The sequence below is a fragment of the Vipera berus genome, assembly GCF_964194415.1.
Source record: "Vipera berus genome assembly, chromosome: 16".
Classification (NCBI taxonomy): Eukaryota; Metazoa; Chordata; class Lepidosauria; order Squamata; family Viperidae; genus Vipera; species Vipera berus.
In genome coordinates, this window is record NC_138219.1 from 4,473,603 (window position 1) to 4,488,331 (window position 14,729).

The 14,729-nt window shown below is 45.6% G+C and overlaps 1 protein-coding gene across 3 annotated transcripts in view; it reads right to left on the reverse strand.

The window, feature by feature from the left end:
* RASGRP2 (RAS guanyl releasing protein 2) overlaps positions 1-14,729 on the reverse strand; it is a 42,787-nt gene that overhangs the window by 24,635 nt on the left and 3,423 nt on the right. For 2 of the 3 annotated variants that reach the window (XM_081340218.1, XM_081340217.1), the window contains exons 2-3: positions 3,010-3,151; positions 1,861-1,963 (exon numbers count right to left, since the gene is read on the reverse strand). In XM_081340218.1, coding sequence (XP_081196344.1) covers positions 1,861-1,963; positions 3,010-3,082 — 176 coding nt within the window. In that variant the 5' untranslated portion in view covers positions 3,083-3,151. The remainder of the gene's footprint in view (positions 1-1,860; positions 1,964-3,009; positions 3,152-14,729) is intronic. The other variant, XM_081340219.1, reaches the window with a different exon arrangement.

The following is a 14,729-nucleotide window of genomic DNA, read 5'->3' on the forward strand; positions in this document are numbered from 1 at the left end:
AACTGTGGCAAGGTAGGTCGTAAAACGGGACAAAACTCACTTAACCAATGTCTCACTTAGCAACAGAAATTCTGGGCTCAACTAGTCGTAAGTCAAGGGCTACCTGTATTAGGGTTTGTTTTCATTCATGCATTCAGCCCCAAACTATGTTCCACAAAATATGGAGCAGGAGGTTAGACTAGAACACAGGTCTGCAACCCGCGGCTCCGGAGCCACATGCGGCTCTTTCAGCCGTCTCCTGCGGCTCCCAGTCCTCTGCCATGTGCAGTCCAAAAAAAAAAAAAGTGGGACTAAAAAAGTTCAATCAATCAATTCAAATATGCAGGGTATGTGCATATCTCGCCTTGGCTCCACTCTTCAGTCAAATCCTGTTCTGCGCATGCGCGCATGTACGCACATGTGCACACATTTTTTGCGGCTCCCAGTTTTTCCTTTTGTGAGGGAACCGGTTCCGAGTGGCTCTTTCACTGTTTCAGGTTGCTGACCCCTGGACTAGAAGATCTCCAAGGTCCCTCCCAACTCTGTTATTCTGCTGTTCTAAGGAACAACCATTGCCTAATCAAATAAGCTGTGCCATTCAAAGAGAACTGCAGAACATGCAAGAGAATGGCTGTGGTGTCACAACACAACAGCCACAAACAACCCATTTCTATGCGCTTAATCCAACCAGTTGGGCCAACATAAGCCCTGTGCTTTGCACAGGCATCTTAAGTCTTGTCACCTTGCAGGGAAGATGAGTAAAATATAAAAATGCAATAAATAAAAAAATTAAACTGGACAGCGTCTCATCCAGGAGGGCAGAGATTTTATTATTCCAGAGACGTTCAAGCTATCCATGTCTGATCTCTCTTTCCACGTAATTCATACAGCAAATCATATTACTGTAAGATCTCAAGCTAACAGCTTTGGGATTTAACAGACCAACGCTGAGTTCTCAATTTTTCCTTTGCTAAAAGAATGGGAGAGTTCATTCCGCTTACAGACAGTGAAAAGCAGATAATCGTAATTTAAATGTAAATCAGAATACAACACTTTTTTTAAAAAAAATCATAGTCATTTGACAGTTGCAAAAACAAGGGACAGATGCAAAGCAGAGAGGATGCAGGCTAACTCATTACAGGTTGTCCTGGACTTGTCATTAATTTAGTGACTATTTAAAGTTACAAGTCAGACAAGAGACTTAGGACCAGCCCTCGCAGTTACAACCATTGCGGCATCCCTATGATCACGTGATCAACATGTGGGTGCTTGGTAACCAGCATGTATTTATGACAATTTAAACTTCACAGCATCCTGGGATCAGGTGATCATCATTTGCCAAGACTGAGAAAAACAAAACACAGAATAACAGAGTTGGAAGGGACCGTGGAGGTCTTCAAGTCCAACCCCCTGCTCGAACAGGAGATCCTATACCATTCCGGACAAATGGCTGTCCAGTCTCTTAAAAGCCTCCAGTGATGGAGCACCCACAACTTCTGGAGGCAAGTTGTTCCACTGGTCAATTGTTCTGTCAGAAAGTTCCTCCGTTGTAGTTTGCTTCTCTCCTTGATTAGTTTCCATCCGTTGCTTCTTCTCCTGCCTTCAGGGGCTTTGGAGAAGAGCTTGCCTACAGGCTGTGAGGTCTCAATGAGGAACCACAGGCTTCAACTAAACCCGCGCTGTTCAACCTTTCCCACTAAGATGTGTGGACCTCAGCTCCCAGAATTCCTCTGCCAGCCATGCCTACTTGAGAGAACTCTGGGAACTGAAGTCCACACATCTTAGAAGGGTCAAAGTTGAGAAACACTGCACTGTTAACTTAAGAAACAGGCCCCGTCGCAATAGAAGCTGAAGGGGCAGAACTGGGTGCCAAAAGGATATATCTGAAGCAGTTTTGCAGCCATCTCGGAAGATGGGATGTACCATGGATGCATCATGAGAAACATGCGGACCAGCTGCGGGTCCCGAACCTTGCCCTCATCGTCTGCAAAAAAAAAGGGGGGAAGCATGTCAGAACATAAACCCAGATGAAGCAACCCCCTGTGAATGCAGGCCCATCGGATTTAAAACCCAATTTGTCATAGTCTGTCTCAGCATTCTTTTCCACCAATTTGTTAAATCCTCCTCCTTCTAAGAGGAGGTTTCCAAGTTATAGGTAGTCCTCGAGTTACAACCATTCATTTATTGATCATTTTCGATGATACAGCAGCACTGCAAAAAGTGACTTAAGAGTGTTGCAGCACCCCACTGTCGCGTGATCAAAATTCAGACACTCTGCAACTGACTTATAATGGTTGCAGTGTCCCTGGGTCATGTGATCCCCTTTTGCAAACTTTTGGCCAGTGAAGTCAATGGGGAAGCTCCGTTCACTTAACAACTGCAGTGATTCACTTAACAATGGCAAGAAAGATTGTAAAATGGGACAACATACACTTAACGACTGTCTTACTTAGCAACAGAAATTTGGGGCTCAATTGTCGTAAATTGAGGACTACCAATGGAATGGAATGGAATAGAATAGGATAGAAATGCAATAGAATAAGAATTAGAATTGGAATGGAATGGAATAAGCTTTGAGAGGATAGGATAATAATAAATATAATAACATAAAATACATAATAAATATAATAACATAAAACAACACATCAAAAAATAATATATAAATCCAATCTCACCATTTGCACTTATGGTCATTGTTAAAGTGGCAATGAGTTCCCCAATCTCCCAACTTCACTTGTAGCCCACTGACTGTGTAACCCCTAATTAAGCATTGTAGTTATGATAAACAGAGCTTGCATTTTATACCCAGCAGTTTGCGGGAATTCCTTCATAGTGACTTTTTTTAGATTTTCTACAATAAAATGAAAGCTAATTCTCAAAACTTAGTGAATTCTTTTAGGCTCATTGAAGGGTTTCCAATCCAGCCTTCAGGGAAGAGAAGCTGGAGAGTCAACTAATGCAGCTTGCAACTTTGCAACAGAGAATTGCATCATGTCTGCAATGATGTCATTAGGTAGCTGTCATCCTTACCAAAGGCTTCAATGCATCCATGTAACACTTCGTCCACCGTGCAACCTTTTTCCAGGTCTAGAGTTGCAGACATTTTAGCTCTTGGCTGTTATCACTCAAAATCAACCCGAGGCTGCAATGTCTTTAGCAAATAGGGCGACACCTAAAAATGATTTTAAAAACAAATCCAAACATGAGTGTTTAGTTACAGGGATCACAGAGAGCAGGGAGGGGAGATGGAAGAGTTAAAAGATCAAATCTGATTCAAGACGAATAAAAGTATGATAAACACGGGTAGGCCTCAACTTATTCATTTAACAACAGTTTGAAATTATAGCAGCCTTGGGGGGGGGAAACGACTTCTCCTTTTTCTCAAAGTTACAACTGTTACATCACTCCTATAGTCATTTGGCCACTTGACCCGCATTTACAACGGGTCAAGCGGCCAAGTGTCCTGCAATCACACAATCCTGAACTGTGACCTTCTGACAAGAAAAGTCAATTGGAAAAGCCAGATTCCCTTGATGACCATGGTAAAAATGATCATAAAATCAGGTAATCACTCTCTTAACCACCGATCGCTTAGGGATCGAAATTCCAGTCCCAACTGTGGCCATAAGTTGAGGACTACTTGTCAACGAGGAATAATACCGTAAAGGTCTTATTATTATTATCTTGCATGCTAGCTTGCAAGAGAGATGATGGCAGTCTTCCAAAATCTGAAGGGTTGTTCAACAGAAGGGAGGTGGATCTGTTCTTGGTTGCTCCATAAACCAGAATTGATGAGTTAAAACGGCCACGAAGGAGGTTCAGGCTAAATAGCAAGAGGGAAACGTTGATTGTGCTAGTTCCAAGCCAGTGGAACATTCTGCCACATGAAACGGGGAACTCCAGACAGAGGCTGCAGAGCCAAGTGTCAGTGCGAATGAATCCTGAACTGATCATCGGCTTGGACCAGATGAAGTCTAAAGTCCTTTCCAACTGTGTGAATTCCATGGAATAATCGACTTTACAACCATTCGTTTAGTGACCCTTCCGTTACAATCGCACTGGAAAAAAACGGACAGGATTGATTTTCACTGATGACCGTTGCAGCGTCCCCGTGGTCACGTGATCAAAATTCAGACACTTGGCAACTGACTCACACTTATGACAGTTTCAGTGTCCTGGGGTCACGTGATCTCCTTTTGAGACCTTTGCAAAAGAAAAGTACAAAGTGTGAAGCCAGAGTCGCTTAACAGTCGTGTTCTTAACAACTGCAGTGGTTCGGTGAACAACTGTGGAAAGAAAGGTCATTAAAGGGGGCAAAACTCACTTAACAACTGTCCCAATTAGCAGCAGAAATGTTGTGGTCATAAGTCGAGGACTACCTGTATTTCATTCAGTTATTTCTCCTATAAAAGAAGCTTCGGTATATCTACCTTCTCAAATTGTTTGAGAATTTCTTTTATATGTTTCTCTGGCTGCTTTTTTTTTTAAAAAAAATCCTCCATTTATTGTTAAAATATTGCAAAACATGAAAAGTTTTTTTTAAAAAAAGCAAGATAAAAGAGGCAAACAAAAAAACCCTGCTGTGTTTCTATTTTAAGAGACCCCAGTGAAAAAAGGAACATTAAATTACGTTTACATGATAGATTCTCTACTTCTTTTCCATCTGTATCCACAACCGCTGGGCACCATTTAGCTATTTGAACTTTGCATCGCGCATTCGTAAGAGATGCTACTTCCTAGCTGAGCCCTCAAAACGATAGTCCAGATGTCTAAATCCCCTTTTCTCTGTGATAGATGGCATGTGAGGGAGCCATTCCTGCTTGAACGGAGTTAAACTTCCATTATCGAGAGAGATATATCATCGGTTTTGACACCGCAGCATATTCTCCAATTTTAGTCTCACACTCTGATATCGGAGGCAAGGTATGTCTTTTCCAATTCTGTGCTAAGTTTATTCTGCTGCAGTGAGTAGGCACCTTAGTAAATGTTGGCATTTTCCCCCCCCACCATTTTATTCCCTTGGAATTATGTTGAACAGAAATATCTGGGGTTTAAGTTCATATATTTCCATTTTGCTTTGGATTTTTTTTTGATGCATTTCTAATACGGTAGTCCTCAAATAACGACAAAATTGAGCCCAAAATTTCCCTTGCTATGCGAGACATTTGTTAAGTCAGTTTTGCTCCATTTTACGACCTTTCTTGTCACAGTTGTTAAGTGAATCACTGCACTTGATAACATGGTGGTTAAGTGAATCTGGTTTGCCCATTGACTTTGCTTGTCAGAAGGTCACAAAAGGTGACACTGCAGCCGTCCTAAAATATGAGTCAGTTGCCAAGCGCCTGAATTTTGATCACATGATCCATGGGGATGCTGCAGAGGTTATAACTGTGCAAAACGGTCAGAAGTCACTTTTGTCCAGTGCCGCTGTAACTTTGAACTTTAACGTGTTGTGTGAATGCAAAAACTGACATTGATGACATGGAGCAGTTGGGCCCCTGAGTAATAAACTTAGAGGAGAAATTCCCAATAAGTTTCTGCTCTGCTCCAGAGCCCAAAACATTCATCCTTGAGTGGAGGACTAAAAGGAGACTTGTAAGTCACCATGACTTCGCTTGCTATCTTGCACGGAGATGCTGTTTAAAAGGAAAGCAGTTGCTTCACACATCGTGAACACTTTGTGCCAACGCAATCAGTGTGAGGGTAGCACTAGCCGGCTACGTCTTCTTGACGTATTCTCTGAAGGGTACTGCCATCCAAACGATATGGGAGCTTCCTGGCGACTCCTCAGTTTGAATTTCTAAAATAGGATTTTATTTTAGAAAAATCAGTGGGAAATCAGCCTACAGAAAAAAGCTCAACTCAGCTTTGTTTGCATTCCCCACCGTGTGTCAGGATACCCAGGCAGATTTCTAGTTATTCCTAGACAACAGCAACGAGGCAAAAATGTACAAATCTTGGTTTGGCAATGAGGTATATTTTCCTGAAAATTTTACACCAGAAGGGTTTTAGGTTTTTGAGGTGGGTGGCCGTAACAAATTGAACAATAATAATAGTTCCTTGGGAAGGACTTGATAGGTTGGTAAACATGCCAACTCCAGTCTAAACATCTGGCTGACTGCAACGGAGAACCATAACTTAAGAACTGTTGATTAGAAAGACAAAAAAAGTCTGGATAGTGGGTGTTGCAGCAAGAAGAGAAGAGAAAAACCAGGAGAAAATCATAAAATACAAAGATTTGCAAATAGAAATGGAACACCTATGGCAAAAAAAAAAGGCAAAAGTAGTCCCAATAGTAATAGGCGCCTTGGGTGCAATCCCAAAACATCTGGAGCATCATTTGAACACCATCGGCATTGACAAATTCACCATTCATCAATTGCAAAAGGCAGCTGTATAATGCCTTGGTAAGACCACACTTGGAATACGGCATCCAGTTTTAGTCGGCACAATATAAAAAAAAATGTTGAGACTCGAAAGAGTGTAGAGAAGAGCAAGAAAGATGATTAGGGGGCTGGAGAATAAAACATACAAAGAGCGGTTGCAGGAATTGGGGATGTCTAGTTTAATAAGAAGGACTGGACGCAAGGTGGGGACCGGATGCATCATGCCATATCTACACTAATCTAAACAAGATTTAGCACCAGTAACCTTGCAATAAAGTTTTCAAAATTAATTTTAATTCTGCTTTGTAACGGACACAGCCGTTTAGTGAGTGCCCCCCCCCCGATGCCAGGCATTCCAAATTGCAAACATCGTGCCGAACCCCCTTAGAACCGTCTTCTGCCAAAACAATGTGCTGGGGATGATGGGAGATGAAGTCCGCCACAACGTGCTGGCTGGGGGAAAGGAGTACCCACCCTCTATGCCAGAGGGTGCTTTAGACCTTCGGCCGAGAAAAGGAAGATGAAAACAGATTAAAAAGTGCCCTTTCGGAGGCAAAGTCGCCTAGTGTCCACCCCCAGCGTCAATTTTCTCAATAAACCCCCGACTTCTCGCTGCCCACCAGCTGTGAAAGGGCCTTTGAAGCTGAATTAATTAGTGGAAAAGCTGATTAGCCATCCATTAATGGGTGATCTTTTGGCAAATGCCACAGGATAAACGTAAAAACCCTTAGGAGAGAGATACAAATTGGGGTTGTGTCTGATGGGTGTGCGAATTCTTCGTCTCGTGGGAGGGTGAAAAAAGCTTTGCACATGGTTTGCAAACTGGTGTGACACCTCCAAATATATTTTAGGAAGAGCTACGTTTGGGGGGGGCGTGCTCTTGGGACATGCTCACGGCGTCATTTCTGGAAGGAAACCTCTCCTGCTTGCCCCAGTGTTGCGTCAGAGTGTGCAAGAAAACACTTTGTGCAAAAACAGATTGCAATTCTTCACAGCCACACCTACAAATCTTGCGGCACTTGCTTGGGAAAGAAGGGAGGAAGAAACATTTCCTGTGTGCAGAAACTCACTGCCACAGGACACAGTTGTCTTGCACAAAGTTAAACAACAACCCTTGGAGCATTCCTTGTTCTGATCGAGGGCTCCTTTCCCAACCAACTGGATTACAATTCCCAGCATTCCTTCTGCTAGGAATTAGTTAAGCAGATTTGCAGCAGCTTAGCCCTCGGATGGGAGACCACTAAGAAATCTCAGAGAACGGAAAGCTACCTGGAAAGTGGGGAAAAAAATATCCCAGAAAAATGTAATCTGGGTAGTCCTCGATTTATGACCATAATTGAGCCAGGAATTACAGTCATAAGTCGTTACATGTCTGGGCCTTCTTTTATGATCCTTTTTTTGCACTGATCATTAAGAGAACACTGTGTCATTAAACAAATCAATGTTATCCCTCGGGTATTTTTGGCTGGAAATCAGAAGTAAACAGCAAAAGAGGTCAAACGGGGTCACGTGACAATGGGACAATGCCAGTGGCCATAAAAGTGAGTCGGTTGCCAAGCACACAAAATGAGATCACCTGATCATAGGATACTAAACATAGTTTCCAAGAACAACCTCCTCCTAGGCCTGAAGAGAAAGATTTGCGATCAGTGTGTGCTCGCTGCTCTAAGATATGCCGGTGAAACATCGGACACTAACCTCACAATACAATACAAAAGCTCCGAGTGGCGCAGAGGCACGGAAAGAGACATGCTCAGCATCGCAAGATAGAAAGACCCGCAAATGGATTAGGAAATAAAGGAAAATATATGAGGCCATCAAGAGAGTAAAAGAATTGAAATGGAAACGGGCTGGTCGCATAGCAAGAAGAACCGATGGCCGGTGGACCAAGGCAGTCACAGAATAGCAATAGCCCTTAGACTTATATACCACCTCACGGTGCTCTCTAAGCGGTTTACAGAGTCAGCATTATTTGCCCCCTGCAACAATCCGGATCCTCATTCTACTGACTTCAGATCAGGATCGAGCTCCTGACTGTGAGCAGTGATTTAGCCTGCAATGCTGCATTCTAACCACTTGCACCCTCAGGGCTCTTAAAATGGATCTCGCTTGATCAAAAGTGTCCGCAAAAGAGACCTAAAACAAGATGGATCGACATCAGGAAGCAGGCCCAATTGGCAAAGGAAAGCCCAGGATTGTATTGGAAGAGGCCTTCATCCTGCAGTGGATGGACAACGGCTAAAATGATGATGATGGTGATGATGACGATGATAAGAGTGTGGCCGTCAAACTTCAAAATCAGATTGTAACTTCGAATAGTCCGTAAGCAACCGGTCGTAAATCAAGGATTACCTGTATCTGTTGCTTAGCTCCTGGGAAACTTTGTTATTAATATTTAAAGGTAAAGGTAAAGGTTCCCCTGCACATGCGTGCTAGTCGTTTCCGACTCTAGGGGCCGGTGCTCATCTCCCTTTCAAAGCCGAAGAGCCAGCGCTTGTCCGAGGACGTCTCCGTGGTCATGTGGCCGGCGTGACTAGACGCCAAGGGCGTAGGGAACACTGTTACCTTCCCACCGTAGCGGTCCCTATTTTTCTACTTGCATTTTGACGTGCTTTCGAACTGCTAGGTTGGCAGAAGCTGGGACGAGTAACAGGCGCTCACTCTGCTACGCGGCACTCGGGATTCGACCGACCAAACTGTCGACCTTCTGATCGACAAGCTCAGCGTCCTAACCCACTGAGCCACCGCGTCCCTAATTAATATTTAGGAAGGCAAAAAACATTTGGATGGATAAATGGTCTCAACTATTCAGCTAAAACTCTGCCCTCGGGTCCTGAAATTATTACTGCCTCCAGAGCTAAAAATACCTTTTAAAAAAGCAGTTTTTGCAACCTCTAACTTGGCTATTCAATTTTTTTTTTGTCCTGATTGCTCAGAGGTGGAGATTGTGTACTTCCCCAAAAATGCTTACGCAGAACTCAACTCAAACAAAACCCACCAAAAACACATTTGGAAATGAAATGGGCATTCGAGAAGATTGATTTAGATAATGTATTTCTTTTTGAGAGTTTAAAAAAAACCCATCAAGGATTTCTTTTAGAGGAAAACGTATTTCGTGCTATCTCTAAATTCAGTCCCAATCCACCTGGATATTTAAGGAAAAAGTGGGTTCCTATTTCCTCAGAAAGACCTCATGAAAAACTGATTACTGGACAAGAGCAGAATTGCATAGATCAGGAATAAATTGTATACCAATTTATTTATTTTTGGGTTTAATTTGCAGCAAAAACAATTATGGACAGCCTCCGTAAGCAAAGGCTTGCAGCGTTAACAGATTTAAATTCTTTCCTTGCTGACAGGGATGTCACGTTTAAAAAGTTAGAAAGAAAGGAAGCAAATTATTGCGGCATCAAAACCAAGTGGATTCGCAGCGAATTAGGGCATATCCTAAAAAATAGTGCAGATGGTTCTAGACTTACGGTTGTTAAGTGAAACTGGCTTCCCCATGTCAGAAGGTCACAAAAGGGGATCCCATGACCCTGGGGCACTGCAACCATCGTAAGGATGAATCAGTGGCCAAACATCCGAATTTTGATCATGTGATCATAGGGAAGTTACATAGGTTGCAGCTCTGAGAAATATTTTTTTTTAAATTCCATTTATATCCCGCCCTTCTCCGAAGACTCAGGGCGGCTTACAAGCTTAGCAGTAATGGTCATAAGTCACTTTTTCCAGTGCCGTTGTAACTTTGAACAGCCACCAGATGAACTGTTGTAAGTTGAGGATACCTGTAGTTTAAGACCATGGGCTTTGTAGTTCAGCCGGTTGGAAGTTATAGTCTTGCTTTGTTGACCTGCCTGGGCTAAACGCAGCAAATAATGCTGCTTTTTTTTCCCCAACTCCAAGTCGAAAGGCCGAAGAAGCAGACTCCAGCATTAATAGACAATGTAATTATTCCCTGCCTTTTAAGTCCCAGAAAATGTGTTTTTGGGTCAAGATTGGCTGCCTCAGCTTACACTCTGGTTGGCAACTGGGCTGCCTGTGAGCGTTAGGATGGCCACGGATTCCTGCCCTTCTTTGGTTAAAAGCATCATGGCCATCGTAATATAGCCGGGCCTGCTAGAACGGCATCCTCTTTATTTAGAAGAATAAATACAGAATAAAAATAAAACAACACAGGGCACTTCTCCAGCAGGGTATTTGACTTGGGAGGCTGCCCGCGAAGAAAGCTGGGATTAGAGCAACGTCTTTGAACCCAGATCGTTTGTCCCTAGATAAATGTACTTTTTCTCTCCCCCCGCCCCCAAATCTGACCTCCCTTTCCCAAAAGGGGCAACTTGTGCTGGGCGAAGCTGCTCAGCGCATTTTTTCAAATCCACCCACGGCATAAAGGTTCGCAGACCACCTCCGCGCGCAGCAGCTTTGCATCCCCTGCAAGATGCAGGATGAAGAAATTCCCGACTTTGGGAACAAAGGGCTGCGAGCAGCAAAAGCAGAGCAGCACTTTCTGGCCTTGTGCCAGCCCACTCACGCCTCCTCCTACACGTAAGGCTGCTCTGGTGTCCTTGGAGAACCCTGGTGCAAAGTCACAGGCGTTACACACACACACACACACACACACACACACACACACACACCTATGTGCATGCATCCCCTTGCCTGCTGGAGGAGCTTTCTCCCTCTGCCCTGCGCACCCAGGCCCCCTCCCCATCCCGAGCAAGGGAAGGGGGCATCAAGATCCCGAGTTTTGCCAAGGCATGTCGCAGGACTACCCGATGGGACAAGGGATGCCCAGCCTGCCTTGGGGCCCCACCGGTCTCCTTCTTCCCTGGAGGAAATTTGGCAAACGGGGTTCAGTTGCTGGGAAGGCACTGCAGCACAAGGGAATGCACACACCCCGTGGCTGAAATCAAAGGGAATCGAAGTGTGCATTTCAAACTGGGAACATAGGAACTGCATTCATACAAGATGCGGGGTAGGGTGTCTTGGCATCAGGGGCAGGCTTTGCTGGAGTCAACACTTGAGCCAACCTGCCCCCCCCCGGAAGTGGGGAGATGGGGACTTGGGTTAACAGAATAACAGAGGGAAGGGACCCTGGAGGTCTTCTAGTCCAACCTGCTGCTCAAGCAGGAGACCCCATACCACAAGTCCCGTCTCTTCTTCAAAGCCTCCAGTGATGGAGCAGCCACCACTTCTGGAGGGAAGCCGTTCCACTTCTCTGCTGGGAAGTTGCTCTTTCGTTCTAGGTCGCTTCTCTTCTCTTCTCATTTTTTATTTTTTATTTATTTTTAATTCCATTTATATCCCGCCCTTCTCCGAAGACTCAGGGCGGCTTACAAGCTTAGCAGTAGCCTTCATTCTATGTATATGCCTGCTTATTAGGGCTTTCACACACACCCCAAGCGGCATTATTACAAAGTCAGCTTAATTGCCCCCAACAATCTGGGTCCTCATTTTACCTACCTCGCAAGGATGGAAGGCTGAGTCAACCTTGAGCCTGGTGGGACTCGAACCTGCACTAATTGCAGGCAGCTGGTGTTACTTAAGGAGGCATTAGCCCACTGCTCCACCAAGGATTAGTTTACACCTTTGGCTTCTTCTCCTGCCTTCTGGTGCTTTGGAGAATAAGTTGACCCCTTCCTCTTCTTTGTGGCAGCCCCTCAATTACTGGGACACTGCTGTCACGTCACCCCCTAGTCCTTGACACCCAGGCTGAATCCAGGAACCGAGGGAATTCAGAAAGTGGATTAAAGCAGGGCTTTTCAACCTTTTCACCCACTGTACCACTTTTAGGATAGGGCAACATCCGAGCACCACCAGTCGCCCAGCAAGGTGTCAAAAACTTGATGACCAAAAAAAAAAAGAGGAAAAAAGTGATGAAGTACAGGTAGTCCTCGACTTACAACAGTTCGCTTAGTGACTGTTCGAAGTTACAATGGCACTGGAAAAAGTACCCCCCCAAGCCACAGCCGAGCAAGACACCTGCCTGCCCGCCCGGCGGCACTCTTCCTCCTGTCCGAGGTTTTCGTTGTGAGCATTTCTGTTGAGGACTGGCAGCAGGGGTGGGGGGGGTGTTTTGTTTTTATTTCCCCCCCCCCCCTGTCTGCTGGGTGGTTGCAGCAGGTTTTGGTCATTTCACATAGCCCTGGGGCACTGTGACTGTCATAAATATGAATCCGTTGCCAAGCATCTGAATGTAAATCACAAGACCCTGGAGATACTACAACATTCCAGCTGATCGGCACTTCTTCTGGGCTCAGAAGCACCAGGATCGGCGCCGAGCTCCAGCTGGATCCTGGCACTGATCCTGGCGCTTCCGCTGAGCCCCGACAACCCTGCAGCTCCAGCCGTCTCTCGCTCAGGCTTGTGCGGTGCTGCCACCGGTTCAGCTCATTCCCCTCCCCCGTTACCACTTTTCTAGGATGGCCGCGTACCACCCGCCAGGTTCCCATGTACCACAGGGGGTACCCGTGCCACTGGTTGAAAAGCCCTGGATTAAAGCACGTTGTGGGAATGCAGCCATTCCACGGCTGAGGTTGCTGGGGGCAGGCGAGTATCTGAAATATGGCAGGGTATTATCGCAGTGGCAGATCTGAGGCCCAGAGCCCGTTTTCTGAGGCGGCACAAGGAGCCTCGGCCCTTCGTAGACCGTCAGCCTCTCTGGCACTTCACACCCCTGAAACTTTGGAAGCGCAACCTCAAATGGTCAGAGTTTTAAAGAGAAACCAAGGAATAAAGGTAAAAACACCCGAGAGATCAGATCAGCTCCCGGAGACTTCATGGGGAGTGGGTCTCGATTGTGACCCCCCCCCACCCCACCCAAGGACGACTTAAGGCCAACTCTGCATAGCTTCTGAACCCAAATACAGCTAGTCCTTGACTTACAACCGCAACTGACCCCAAACTTTTTGTGACTAAGCAAGACAGTTGCTGAGTGAATTTTGTCCCCATTTCACAACCTTCCTTGCCACAGTTGTTAAGTGTATCACTGCAGTTGCTCAGTTAGTAACACGCTTGCTAAGTGAATCTGGCTTCCCCGCTGACTTTGCTTGTCAGAAGGTCGCCAAAGGGGATCACGTGACCCTGGGGCACCGCAACCGTCGTAAGTATGCATCAGTTGCCAAACGGCTGAATTTTGATCAGATGACCATGGGGATGCTGTCATAGGTCATAGGTGTGAAAAATGGTCCTAAGTTGCTTTTTTCATTGTCATTCTAACTTTGAATGGTTACTAAATGAACTGTTGCAAATTGAGGACCATCTGTAAGGTCACAGAGGTTCTGCTACATCAGGGGTGTCAAACTCAATTTCATTGAGGGCCGCATCAGCATTGCGGTTGCCCTCAGGGGGCTGGGTGGGTATGGCCAGGGTGGGCGTGGCCTACTGGGTGGGCGTGGCTAGAGTGTGTATGGCCTACTGGGTGCCCGTGGCCAGCTCTACATGGTTCGCATCAAGGGTGCCTATGGGGTCTGGGCAGGAGTGGGACAGATCTGAGGGTCTCTGGCAGGAGGAGGGTCTCTGGGCCAGGGCCAAGGCAGTGGGGGCCATTCCCTCACTGTTTCTAGGATGGCTTCGCGGGCCACATGAAACCACTTCGCGGGCCGGATCCGGCCCCCGGGCCTTGTGTTTGACATGTCTGTGCTACATGTTAAAACAAGAAAAATGTGTTGAGGAATCCTAAGAGAACTTTACAAAACTATCCACACCCGAATTTTGCTTGTCTCCGGTCTTCTGGAAAGCCCACAGACTACAACTTCAAGCATCCCCTGCAGGGCTTCTGTTATGGGAGCGGCATCCAGACATCTGGGACTCCACTGTCCCTGATGTACGAGTTGGGAAAGTCAAGCAACAAGATCCAGTGCTTACCGAATGTCAGAATTCTCCCAAACCCTAAACTCACTGGGTTTGCCTGGCATTCAGAGCCACAGCGAACAAAAGGAGAAACCAAGATCAAAATGAAGTCCCGTGTGTTGCAGGACTGTTCTTAAGACTCTAAGTGCCCTAGATGAGCGCGGCTGCAGGTCAAGCCATCTTCACGGAGGAGTTTCACCCAACAACAGAGACAGCAACACCGTGTGAATGTCGCCAAAGCTCTTTGGGGGGGGGAGGGAAAGTGATAAATCAGAATGGAGCTTTGCTAAGTTAGCAGATAGAAATAGCCTTAAAAGAGGAAGGGAAGGTGGGAGAGACAGAAGGAAGGAAGGGAAGGAAGGAAGGAAAGAAAAAGGAAGAAAGCTGCCCCCCAAAGAGGCAAACCTGATAGAGATCAGTTTATGGAAATTAAAAAGATTGGATGGACACCTCGTGTGTGGCACTGCTATTGAGTACAGCAAGAGCCCGGTTCTCATGATGCATTGCCAAAGA